Source organism: Ornithorhynchus anatinus, chromosome 11, assembly GCF_004115215.2.
Source record: "Ornithorhynchus anatinus isolate Pmale09 chromosome 11, mOrnAna1.pri.v4, whole genome shotgun sequence".
In the NCBI taxonomy this organism is placed as follows: domain Eukaryota; kingdom Metazoa; phylum Chordata; class Mammalia; order Monotremata; family Ornithorhynchidae; genus Ornithorhynchus; species Ornithorhynchus anatinus.
This window is the reverse complement of record NC_041738.1, coordinates 33,804,537-33,817,351: the sequence shown is the minus strand read 5'-3', so window position 1 is coordinate 33,817,351 and position 12,815 is coordinate 33,804,537. Positions and strand designations below refer to the sequence as shown.

Here is a 12,815-nt window from a genome sequence, read left to right as displayed (position 1 = left end):
GAAGAGGTGCAGAGAGAGCGGAGTTAGGTGAGCACTGCGTCGCCAACCTGGAGCCACGGATGGATTCGTTTGAACCATTCCAGGGGACCCACACGTCTGGCGTCCGAGACCGGTGTTTCCAGAGGTGGTCTGTGAGTGTCTCCTCCCTTCTCCAGCTTGCCCGACCCACGAGCTGCCCAGGACTCTGAGGGAGCCAGGAAGGCAGGCACTCCTGGCCTCTCCCATGGCCCACAGCTCCAGAAGCTTGTTCTTCAAGCTGAAGCCCGGTCAGCTTCACCTCAACAAAACCACCGATGCCTCGACTTGAAATCAAAATGATGAGGGACTGAGGCAGACTGAGAGAGAGGTGCCCGGGCCCTACTACGCCTCCCCGCTCTGAGCCCAGGGGGCAGCTAAAATCTCCTGCTCCTCGCGAGCTACAACGGGGCTCCAGCAGTTTTTTTCTCTCAGTGAAGGAGGAAATCAACCTGTTTCCCTGGAAGGAGGTCACCCAACACCTTCCACCTGGGCAGGGAGGTACATTGGGGGAGATGTGTCTTGGAGCACTTCATAGCTCCTCAAGGTGTCCAAGAGGATAGTAAATTCCTCTTTGTGAGTACGCTGGCCCTTGAGGTGGACAACAACTCTCTCAGAGACCCCAAAACATGGTGCTCTGGTGCCATGAAAAACCGAGTGTCTGGAGAATATCCTAGAGGAAAGCCTGGACGTCAAAGCACAAGGCCCCAAAGCCCCCTCCTCCATCCATCTCTCCTGCCCTCACCTGAGACTCCCGATGTTCCGGCATTTGGCCAGGGACTCCAGGCAGTCCGGCTCCACGGGGCAGCCTGCGAAGTCCAGGTGGATGGGGGTGGTCCCGCAGTCCACCAGCAAGGCCAGAGCCATCAGGTCCAAGTGGGTCAGGCGGAAGTTGCGGAAGCCATACTTGTGGTGAAGGTGGCGGCCCACGCGCTCGGCCAGTTCCGGGTCCTGCGTCTCGCCCACGCAGTGGCACAGCTCCATCACCTTGGGCCCCGTCAAGCTGGTGGTGGCCAGCTTCAGCAGGAACTCCAGGACGACCAGCTGCTTGTCCTGAACCCAGGCCTCCTTCCGCCGGGCCAACTGGGCCAGAAATCCTCGGCAGGCCGGGGAAGAGAGGCCTGACAGGAAGATGTGGAAGTGGTCCAGGAGGCCCATCTTGGACTCGGTCCTCACAGACCACTTGGACTTGAGGGGGAACTTCTTCTTGAGAGAGCCCCTGTCCACCGAGGGGCTGACCAGGAAATGCAAGGCGGCGCAGAACTCCTGCAGGCCGAGGTGGGGGAAGGCAAAGACAGTCTCCTGCCTCCGGGGCCCGGCCCTCACCTCAAAGGAGATGAGCAGGTGGTGCCTCAAGGCCAAGGTCCTCACGGGCTCCGAGACGTCTTCCGCAGAGAAAACCACCTTTCGCTCCTCCAGGCCCTTCAGGGCCAGCTTGCAGAGGCCCAAGAGGGCCGGCTGGGGCTTGCCCAGGCTGGCCCCGCCATGCTTGGGGGACGGCTGCTGGCCCAGGATGATGCGGAACAGCTGGACGTATAGCTGGGTGACTCTCGGGGGCAGAGGGGTGGACGGCTGGTCCGGAGGGAGGTGGGCCAGACAGATGCAGATGACCCGGCAGACGGCAGGCACCGAGCACATGATCTGCAGCTTGCGGTCCCCCTCCAGCACCCTCAGGGCCTGACAGCGTTCCTCCGGAGCCAGGAAAAAGTGGCTGGTAAACTCCTTCACCCTGGGCCAGTCGAAGCCCCAGACCTCATAGGAAGCGGTCACCGTGTTGAGCAGGAAGTCGGGGAGCCTTCCAGGCCGAGAGGTGACCATCACACAGCAGCCGGGCAGGAGCGTCCCACAGCACAGGCCGGAGAAGAGATCGAGGACGGAGGCCGGGGCGGAGGGGTTGGGAGCTGGCTTCTCACGGGGCTGGGAGGAGCCCTCGGGCCAGGGGCCCAGAAACTCATCCAGGCCATCAAAGATGAGCAGGACCCTGCTGGCATTCTCCTCTAGATCTTGGAAGATGAGCTGTGGCTGGGCCCTGGGGGGCTGGAACAGGTCAAAGAGAAGTTGTTGGAGTGTCAGATTCTCGCCCACCAGGTTCAGCTGTCGGAACTCGAAGAGGAAGACTGACTGGAACTGGCCCAGTTCACCCCTGGCCCACTTCTGGCAGATCCAGCGCATCAGCGTTGTTTTCCCCGTGCCCGGCTTTCCCAGCAGGACGATCACCCTAGTGCGCGGGCCGTTCCCAGCCTCGAACATGCCGGAGACCCCCACGTCGGCCCCATCTTCAGTCTCAGAGGCCTCGTCCCGGGACCTCTCCAGCCTCTCCCTGAGCCAGGCGGGCTTATTCCGTCGGATGACCAGGTCGACGTAGACCTGGCCAGAGGTGTTGTCTCGCCACGGCCCGGGCGGGATGGCTGCCTCACTGCTGTAGCGCTGCAGGACTGAGGCCTTCAGGAGTCTCTGGTAGTTCCTGGCCAGTTCTGAGGAGGACCCAGAGAAGAGACAGTTGAGGAAGCAGCCCAGGCTTCACCCCCTCCCCCGGGGCCGGGCTCCCAAAAAGACGGTGGGCATTTCTCTTCCCCTGTTCTCTGGGCCCCAGGAGGTGTCTCCAGGTGGACAGGGAAGCTGATCTGGGACTTGCAGGGGGCCCGTTTGAGGCCCATATCAAGGTGACCCCTGGCATCCTCCCTCCTGCCCTCACTGGAGAGGCCCCTGGGAGTGAGGCGTGGAGAGAGGAAGGGGAGAGAAAGAGAGAGACGGAAGGGTTACCTAGCTGCTGACACCGGAACCGTTTCCTCTGTGGAGAAACACCCCCCAAATGAGGCCGCTGGTGAACTGGAAGAGAAAGAGAGATGACTGAGCTGAGGGCCCTCCTTTCTTGCTAGCTGCAGCAGGAGAGAAGCAGCATAGCCTAGTGGATAGAGCAAGGGCCTGGGAGTCAAAAGGACCTGGGTGCTAATACTGGCTCTGCCATTTGACAGCTGTGGGACCCTGGGCAAGTCACTCAACCTCTCCATGCTTCAGTTACCTCATCTGTAAAAATGGGGAATAAGACCGTGAGCCCTATGTGGGACAGGGACTCTGTCCAACCTGATAAGCTTATAGCTAACCCAGAGCTTAGTTCAGTGCCCGGGAGATAGTAAGCACTTATAACAAATATCATTAAAAGAAAAAAAAAAAAGGAAAGGGAAGGTGGAGGGCAGTCCCTGCAGGGGCTGAGAGGTTTAAGTGTCCTTGCATCCCCTAAGGGGTTTCTCCCTCTATGTGGGGGTAGCTCCCTGGGGGGACTGGGGTTGCTGGGGGCTCCTTTAGCTGGCCAGAAGGGCAGGGAAGACCTTGCATGGGAGGTGTTTAGCAAGTGCTACTTCTATGATTGCAGCAAGAGTGGCCACACAAACCTGTACGAGTACCCCAGAGCCGGAGGATTAGGAGAATCCCCGGAGAATGTCAGGGGAAGGTTGGGAGGAGGTGTTGGGTAGCTCAGATAGGCTTCCTGCTGCAGGTGGAAGCCAGTGTTCCCTCAATGGAGGGGCAGGGGCCAGCAGCAGTCTGGAAGGTGGCAGAGCCGTCTGCAGGGCACAGAGAGCCCGTTCTTGGTTTGCCATCAACTTCCTAACTCCACCCGGATGCCCAGCATCATCGGGTTGGGTGGACCTGGTGGGGCAGGGACTCTCTCTCCCACCCCCACCCAGACTGAGAAGCTCCATTCCTAATACCCTTCCATCCTTGAGGCAAGTTCCCTTAAACCTCTCTGGGCTAAGGCCTCTAAAGTTTTGAGACGGGGAAGTGAAGGCCGGTTTCTTCTCCAGCTGACGCCAGGCAGGGAGTCGAGAAAGGGAGCAGGGTGTTACCCTGGAGAAGTCGATTAAGATCTATCTGCTCCTTGATAAGTGGCCTGGAGACTTTTCCATCTCCAGGAGTCCCTGTTCTGTCTCAAGGAGTAGGCTACCCCTGTTGGAACCCAAAAGATACAGTAGCAGTAGTAATATTTATTAAGTAGTATTTATTTTTAAGTATTTCTTCATATCAATGTCTGTTTTATTCATATTCACATCTGGCTCCCCCTCTAGACTGTAAGCTCGCTGTGGGCAGGAAATGCGTCCATTGATTCTGTTGTATTATATTCTCCTAAGCACTTAGTACAGTGTTCTGCACGTAGTAAGTACTCGATAAATACGATTGATTGATTAAGGTCTTACTGCGTGTAGAACACTGTACCAAGTGCTTAGGAGAATATAATATAACAGAATTAATACAACAGGTGGGAATTAAACTCGGTCCCTGTCCCTCATGGAGCTCACAACCTAAATTGCCCAAGTCCTAAAGAAAACAAATAGTGAGTCCAAAGAATGCAATAATAATTGTGGTATTTATTAAGTGCTTAATATGTGCCAAACACTGTTCTACGTACTGAGGTAGATACAGGGTTATCAGGTTGGACACCGTCCCTGTCCTGCATGGGGTCCACAGTCTAGGGAGAAGGGAGTAGAATTTAATCCCCATTTTACAGCCTAGGGAATAGAGGCACAGTGAATTACGTGACTTATCCAAGATCACACAGCTGACACAGAGCTGAGCTGGGATTAGAACCCAGGTTGTCTGACTCCCGGGCCTGTGATCTTTCCGCTAGGCCACAACGCTTCTCTATGCAATACAATTGCCTTTTTTTTCTCCATTCCCCACTGACTTGGTTTTCATGGGAACTTGGGGTGGGGATGGGGTAGAGGGGGACCCTGCATATCTTCACTGCAGGCAGGTTGTAGTGATCTGGTTATTATCCAAGAGGAATGGGGAGGAAGACAAGGAGAGGGGGTTGATGAGAAGGAAGGGAAACGGGAACGATACTCTGGCTAACTGGGCAGCCCTAATTTATCAGTCAGCCTTAGCGGTCCACCAATCCCACCCCAGTCCCGGCAGATCCGTGAGACGCAAACAAGGCCCTGGGCCCACTGACGCCGGGACAGCTGAAACAGCTTCCTGGTTCAAGTCTCTTCTCCCACCCACCACATCACTCACCAGCTAGTTGAGAGAGAGAGTGAGGAGCCTCAACGTGGTTTTCATCCCCTTCGTCTCGTTTCTGGCCAGGGCCTCCTGAAACGATCAATAAATCAGAAAAGCAGGGAGCTGTCGATGGGGGTGGTAGCCCTGATAGGATGGAGCTGCCCCCTTGGGGAAAGGGGAACCAGACCTGGAGGAGGGATTGGTCACTGGAGAGTGAAGATGGGCTCATGGTGGACAGGGACTATATCAACCAACTCCATTATATTGTACTCTCCCAAGTGCTTAGTACAGTGCTCTGCACACAGTAAGCATTCACTAAATACCACTGAATAATTGATTAATTGTCCAATCCAATGAGCTTGAGTCTACCTCAATGGTTAGAACAGTGCTTGGCACATAGTAACCACTGAGCAAACACCACGATTATTGCATTCTTTGGGCTTACTATTTTTTTTTAGGTCTTCTGTATTTAGAGCAAGTCTTTTGCAATTTCCTTGTATTCCATCCAGTGCTTAGTACATGGCCTAGCACATAGTAAGTGCTTAAATACCAGTTATTGGTCCCACTCCCCACCCTGACACCCATCAACCTGTGCTCTGGGGGCTCTTGCCCTGTACAGGTGCCGGGGCTACCTAAGGGGGCTAATTTTTTTGGGAGTGGTGAGCTACTAACCCACCCTCAATATGTGGACCTCAGATCAAGAGTCCATTTGGCCAAGGTGGGGAAAGTGGCTTTGGGGAAGGGCAGGTGAGGGAGACTTCCTCAACTGCCCCCTTTCGAAGAGCAGCAAAACTCAGGTACGCAGTAGACAGAAAAGACGGTTCGTACATTCTTCTCTCCACAGAAAGTGGTTTAGGGAGAGGGAGCAGAACCAGCTCTAAACTACACCACTTCAGGTGGATGTGGGGCCAAGAAGAATGACAGGATCCATGCCAGAAGGATGAATCCCCCGATGACTGCACTGGGGCCTCTGGCAGCCTTACCAGGGAGGAGCTGATGTGGAACTGGACAGAAGCAACTGATTTCTTGTGAGCAGCCAACCAGAAATTCCTAGGGACACTCAAGAGACCCCACCCCTACAAATCCCTGCCCCCAATATGACACGTCTCTTAGAACCCTGGGATTGAATCCTGGAGGAATCCCTCTGCTTTGGGTTAGAATCAAAGCCAGCTCTCCCAGCTAATGTAAAGGCAGCAAGGGCTAGGTGCTGATGAGCCATCAATCAGTCAAGGGTCAACCTAGGTTAATTCTCTTTCTAGATCTTGTGGGCGGGGAACTCTGTTGTATTGCACTCATCCAAGAGCTAAGTACAGTGCTGTGCACACAGTAAGGACTCAAAAAATACAACTGAATGAATGATTGATGTTACCTTGACCCCACACGCTCAAAAGCGTGGTCTCCAGCTCCAAAGGCAACGTCAGCTCCATGCAGAGGGTCTGGATGAACATCCTCCAGGTGGTGAGGTTGTGGGTCCAGAGCAGGCGGAGAAGGCCGGGGACCACCTGGGTGGCGGCCAAGTTCTTCGCCTGAGACCTCAGACTCTGCAGGTCCACGGCGGGCAGAAGGGACTGGGCCTTCTCAATCAGCCACTGAGGGTCCTTGCTCAGCATCTCAACTAGCTGGGACCACAAACTCTCCGGTAAGCTTATTGTGTCCATCTGGACCTGGCGTGAGAAAGAGCCTTTAAGTTAGTAGAGGCAAAAAAACTGGGGATGGCCACAGACAGGGTGAAGAAATAGTGGGGACTGAACCCTTTATTAATAATAATAATAATAATAATGATAACTGTGGTATTTGTAAAGACCTTACTATGTGCAAAGCACTGTATTAAGCACTGGGGTAGATACAAGTAGATCGGGTTGGACACAGTCCCTGTCCCATATGGAGCTCACAGTCTCAGTCCCCATTTTATAGATGAGATAATTGAGGCAGAGAGAAGTGAAGTGACTTGCCCAAGGTCATGCAGCAGACATGTGGTGCAGTGGTATAGAACCCATGACCTTCTGACTCCCAGGCCTGTGCTCTACCCACTACACCATGACATAAGCCCCTCAGGTCTCAAATCTCACCCTCCTTATCCCGAGTCCCATGCCCAGGTTTTCCTAGTCTGACCCCGAGCCCGACTCCTGGCCTTTGGGATTATTGTTCTGACTGGAGGAACAGGTATTCCTGCAAAATAGCCTCCCCCAGGCTTAGAGAAGGCAATATTTTTGCTTAAAAATTCCTTGTATATGGGCCGTTTGGAGCCTTAGAAACAGGCAGGATCAGAATAGCAGCAGAGAAGCAGCATGGTCTAGTGAAAAGAGCAGAAGTCTGGGAGTCAGAGGGCCTGGGTTCTAATCCCAGCTCTACCACTTGTCTGCTGCAGGCCCTTGGGTAAGTCACTTAACTGCTCTGTGTCTCAGTTACCTTACCTTTAAAATGGAGAATAAAGCTGTGAACCCCATCTGGGACATGGATTATGTCCAACCTAATTACCTTGCATCTCCCTCAGCGCTCAGTACAGTGCCTGGTACATAGTAAACGCTTAACAAATGCCATAAAAACCAGACTAAGAGCAAACACATTACAAACCTAAACATGGCCAGCCTGAAACTTGGTAGAAAATAAAAAAAGCAACTACCCAGATGGGGAAAAGCTCAAGCTGAGCAGCGAGTGGTGGCTTCCCAGAGAAAGGAAGAGACGGAGGAGGAGGAGGGAGAAGAAGAAGAGGAAGAAGGATGGTGACAAAGTGTTTTTTTGTTTTTGTTTTTCTAGTATTTAAGTGCTTACTATGTGCCAGACACTGTATTAAGCACTGGGGTAGATACTAGCTAATCAGGATGGACACAGTCCATGTTTCACATGGGTCTCTCAAGTCTTATCCCCATTTTACATATGTGATAACTGAGGTCTAGAGAAGTGAAGTTATTGGGCCAAAGTCACACAGCAGACAAGTGACAGAGCCAGGATTAGAACCTAGGTCCTTCTGACTCCCAGGTCTGTGTTCTATCCACTAGACCAAGCTGCTTTTCCCAAGTGCTGCTTCTTTATTTCACTTCTCTGGGCTCAGGTTTCCTCATTTCCCGTAAAATAGGGTTTCAAACCCTGATCTCCTTCCTACTTAAGACTGTAGGCCCAGTGAGGGTCTGGAACTGTGCCTCACTTGATGCTCTTGCACAGTACTTAAAACACAGTAAATACTTAAATACCATTATTATTATAATTACCATTATTTTTGTTGTTAGTGATTGGGGAGGACTTCACAGGGGAGGCAGTTCAGTGTCGCAGCAAATTTCTCATAATGAACTCCACTTCCAAGGCCCATTCACGGCTGCTTTAGGGCCTGGGAATATGAGAACGTCTTACCTGATGTCCAAGCGGGGCAGAGTCATGACAGTTGTCCTAGGGTCACTGTTGAGGAAGCTGCCATCTTGGGAGTCTCCCCGAGGCCGGGGCCGGCCCTGAGAATTCGAGAAAGTCTTACCTGATGTCCAAGCGGGGCACAGTCATGACAGTTGTCCTAGGGTCGCTGCTGAGGAAGCTGCCATTTTGGGAGTCCTCCCGAGGCTGGGGCTGGGTCCTGGGTCCAAAGCACCACTTGGCATGCCATACCTGTTGCATTCGGCACCTGCTGCGACTCCTGCCAAGAGGGAGGAGGCGATGGAGGACTTTCACCCCAGAAACACACCAGCGGCTCCTTAACCTGCCCTGCCCTGCCCGGCCCTTTCGGTGAGGTGAGTTCAGCACCACTCTGGACTCTTAGAAGCTGAATTTTCACATCCGCTTACCTCCTCGGAGGGTCATTCCTCCCCTCAGAGTCTTGGTGTCCCAAACAATCACATCTGCTTCTCCATCTTCAGGCATGTGGATTCATTCGATTGTATTTATTGCATGCTTATTGTGTGCAGAGCACCATATTAAGAAGTAGGAGAAGCAGCGAGAGAAGCAGCATGGTGTAACAGATACAGCAAGGCCTGGGAGGCAGAAGGGCATGGGTTCCAATCTCAGTTCTGCCACTTGTCTCCTGTGTGATCTTGGACAAGTCACTTGCCTTCTCTGGGCCTCAGTTACCTCATCTATAAAATGGGGATTGAGACTGTGAGCCCCACGTGGGACAGGGACTGTATCCAACCCGATCTGCTTGTATAATAATGATGGTATCTGTTAAGCGATTACTATGTACAAAGCGCTGGGCACTGTTCTAAGCGCTATCCACCCCAGTGCTTTGTACAGTGCCTGGCACATAGTTAAGCTCTTAACAAATACCATAATTATTCATCATTATTATTACATTAAGCATTTGGGAGAATACAATAGCCACATTCCCTGCCCACAATGCGCTTACAATCTAGAGGAGGAGACAGATATTAATATATATAAATGAATTACAGAGATGTACATAAGTTCTTTGGGGCTGGGGGGCGGGGTTAATGAAGGGAGTGAGTCGGGGTGACGCAAAAGGGAGACGGAGAAGAGGGAAGGGAGGCTTAGTCAGGGAAAACCTCTTGGAGGAGATGTGCCTTCAATAAGGCTCTGATGGGGGAGAGAGTAATAGTCTGTTGGATTAGGGAGGGGAGGGCGTTCTGGGCCAGAGGCAGGACGTGGGCGAGGGGTCGGCGGCAGGATAGACAGGATCAAGGTACAGCGAGAAGGTGAGCATTAGAACAGTGAGAAGGTTCGAGAAGCCCGCGTGGACTAGTGGATAGAGCATGGGTCTGAGAGTCAGAGGACCTGGGTTTTATTTACTGCTCTGCCATCTGTCCGCCATGTGACCTTGGCCAATTTGCTTAACTTTTTTGTTCCTCAATTTCTTCATCGGTAAAATGGGGGTTAAGTCCTACTTCTCCTATTTAGACAGTGAGCCCCACATGGGACAGGGACTGTGTCCATCCTGAAAACTTAGTACCTACCCCAGAGCATAGAAAAGTGCCTGGCACATAGTATACACTTAACAAGTACCATAATCGAGTAACTCATTAAGATGAACGTACAGCTAGTGTCGCTTCTTGCTTATAATGAGGGGAATTTAGTGTGTGGGGCTGGGGGGACGTGGGACAAGGGGGCGTGGGGCAGAGGTGTTGGGGGTGGGACCCGATTCCTCCTATCCCCCGTCCCCAACATGGACCGCGGTGCGGCCCCCGAGACTGACCCTGGCCACCGCCGCGGCCTCTTTCTCGAGAGCAGCGGCAGCTCCTTGACCGCTCGACTTTCCCCACTAGGGACGACCTTCCGTCTGGTGTCCCTTTCTTTCCCTCCACATGCTCCTTCCTCATGTCCTTTCCTCCCCTCTTGTCCCCTTCTCCCTCTCCTCTTGCCCTTCCCACCCCCCACCGGGGTATCTCTCCTGCCGCACCTGGCAGGTCTCACCTGGAGCCCCCCGGCAGGGGTCCTCCACCATCGCCACCCCGCTGCGTGGGAGCCAGAGAATGGAGGCTCAGACCGGGCCAGGTGAAACTGAAACAAGCAGGGTCCCTTCCTCCCGCCTACCGGCCCGCCTGCTGGGTCCTGGTCCCGCCTGCCAATCCGCTCTCCTACCAGCCAGATCCACATGGGTGGTTGTTGGTAAAATCTCGTGCCATTGATAAAGGGCCCTGGAACCGATGAGGATCAGAGTCCAGGAAGGCTAAATCTGTGGGTCAGCAAACTGCGCAGCTGCTGAATTAGCCACCCCTTCCAGTTGAGGCCAAGGAGCACCCTGAACTCCAAAGTTAAGGTGGAGTCTTGGGGCGGCCTTAGCCACCTCAGGCCGGTCCAAGTTGGCCACCCTCTCATTTTGAAGGACCTCCAAGACGCCGGGGCAGTCTCAGGGTGGTCCCCTGCAACCCACAGTTCAAACTGAGTCCTAACCCAGTCGGAACCACTGGAGTCTCCCAGTGGTCCCCCATGGTCAGAGCCGGTCCCTGAAGCTGCAACAGGCCTGAAGTAAACCGTGACTTTGAGCAGGAAAGGAGATTCGAAGTAGAAATAAATGACTGAAGCCCTGACTGACACTCAAAACGACTGTATTCTGATGTCTAAGTCACACTGGAAATGACTCAGACCTAAAAAAGATGGCTTCTCGGAGCTGCAATGTGACAGTGGTTGAAACAAGATTCATTAATTACGCAACTGAACTAAGGAAGCTGATAGGGCTGAAAGGGAGAGGGGAGCATGAGACCCCGTCCACCCCCTCAACACCCCCCCTCCCCCCGACATCTTAGAGAGCCTCTCAATAAAGCCCACTTTCAGCCCTCTCCCTCTGATTCATTTCTCAACTCTTTGTTCCTCCTAAACTCTAACTGACTCACTGTGCCTCATTCTTGACTCCCACCTCTAGTCCCCTGCTCCGGCCCTAAGGTTAAACTGAAATCAGGCCATCTGCTCTCACCCAGGAAAGCAAGGCAGATCCAGACCACGTAACTCAAATGAGAACCCCTCTCCACTCCAACCCTACACCTCCCCCAAGCCTCTACCACACACATGAAAATAATGATCCATAGCTGGCCAACAGAATTAACTGAGCTTTGAAGAACTCATTTGATCCCATGGCTTCAACTACCATCTCCAGGTGGATGATTCTCAAATCTACATCTCCAACATTGACCTTTCTCCTTCTCTGTAGCCTTGTATTTCCTCCTGCCTTCATCTTTCCCTCCGTCTCCCAAACCCGTGACCTTAGCGTTATCTTTGACTTATTCCTGTCATTCCACCTATATATTCAGTCTGTCACCAAATTCTGTAGGTTCAACTTTCAAATCACTGCAAAATCCATCTTTTCCTCTCTATCCAGAGTACTCCTACCTTAATCCAACCACTTATCCTAGCCTACCTTGATTACCACATCAATCAATCAATCAATAGTATTTATTGAGCACTTACTGTTTGCAGAGCACTGTACTAAGCACTGGGGAGAGTACAATATAACAGAGTTGGCAGACACGTTCCAAGCCTACAACGAGTTTACAGAGAAGCAGCGAGGCTCGGTGGAAAGAGCACGGGCTAGGGAGTCAGAGATCATGGGTTCAAATTCTGGCTCCGCCGCTTGTCAGCTGTGTGACTTTGGGCAAGTCACTTAACTTCTCTGTGCTTCAGGTACCTCATCTGCAAAATGGGGATTAAGACTGTGAGCCCCATGTGGGACAACCTGATCAACTTGTATCCCTCCAGCGCTTAGAACAGTGCTTTGCACATAGTAAGCGCTTAACAAATGCCAACATTATTATTATTATTACAGTCTAGAAGGGGAGACAGACATTAATTCAAATAAACAAATTACAGATATGTACAAAAGTGCTGTGGAGCTGAGGGTGACTAAAGGGTGCAAATCCAAATACAAGGATGATCCAGAAAGAAGTGAGAGAAGAGGAAACGAAGGCCTAGTCGGGGAGGGCCGCTTGGAAGAGATGTGCCTTCAACAAGGTTTTGAAGGTGGGGAGAGTGATAGTCTGTCAAATGGGAAGAGGTAAAGTGTTCCAGGCCTGAGGCAGGATGTGGGCACGAAGACGGCAGCGGGATAGACGAGTGACTCCTGGCTGACATCCCTGCCTTCTGCCTCTCCCCACTTCAGTCCTTATTGTACCCTGCTGCCCGGATGATTTTTCTACAAAACCATTCATTCCATGTTTCCTCATTCTCAAGAACCTCCAGTCGTTGCCCATCCACCTCCGTATCAGATAGAAACTCCTTACCATTGGCTTTAAAGCACTCAATCTCTCTGCCCCCTTCTACCTCACCTCGCTACTCTCCTACTATGACTCAGCCCCCACACTTTGCTCCTCTAATGCCAAACTATTCACTGTACCTCAATCTCATCTATCTCTCTGCAGACCTCTCCCCCATGTCCT

General features: G+C 52.5%; 1 protein-coding gene across 4 annotated transcripts in view; it reads right to left on the bottom strand.

The window, feature by feature from the left end:
* NLRC5 (NLR family CARD domain containing 5) overlaps positions 1–12,815 on the bottom strand; it is an 86,799-nt gene that overhangs the window by 56,290 nt on the left and 17,694 nt on the right. For 2 of the 4 annotated variants that reach the window (XR_003762891.1, XM_029075651.1), the window contains exons 1-5: positions 8,220–8,351; positions 6,380–6,674; positions 5,026–5,100; positions 2,779–2,844; positions 761–2,489 (exon numbers count right to left, since the gene is read on the bottom strand). Coding sequence is in view for 3 of the 4 variants with exons in the window: in XM_029075651.1 (XP_028931484.1) it covers positions 761–2,489; positions 2,779–2,844; positions 5,026–5,100; positions 6,380–6,674; positions 8,220–8,222 (2,168 nt within the window). In the remaining variant the exon portion in view is untranslated. The other 2 variants (XM_029075652.1, XM_029075655.1) reach the window with 2 other exon arrangements.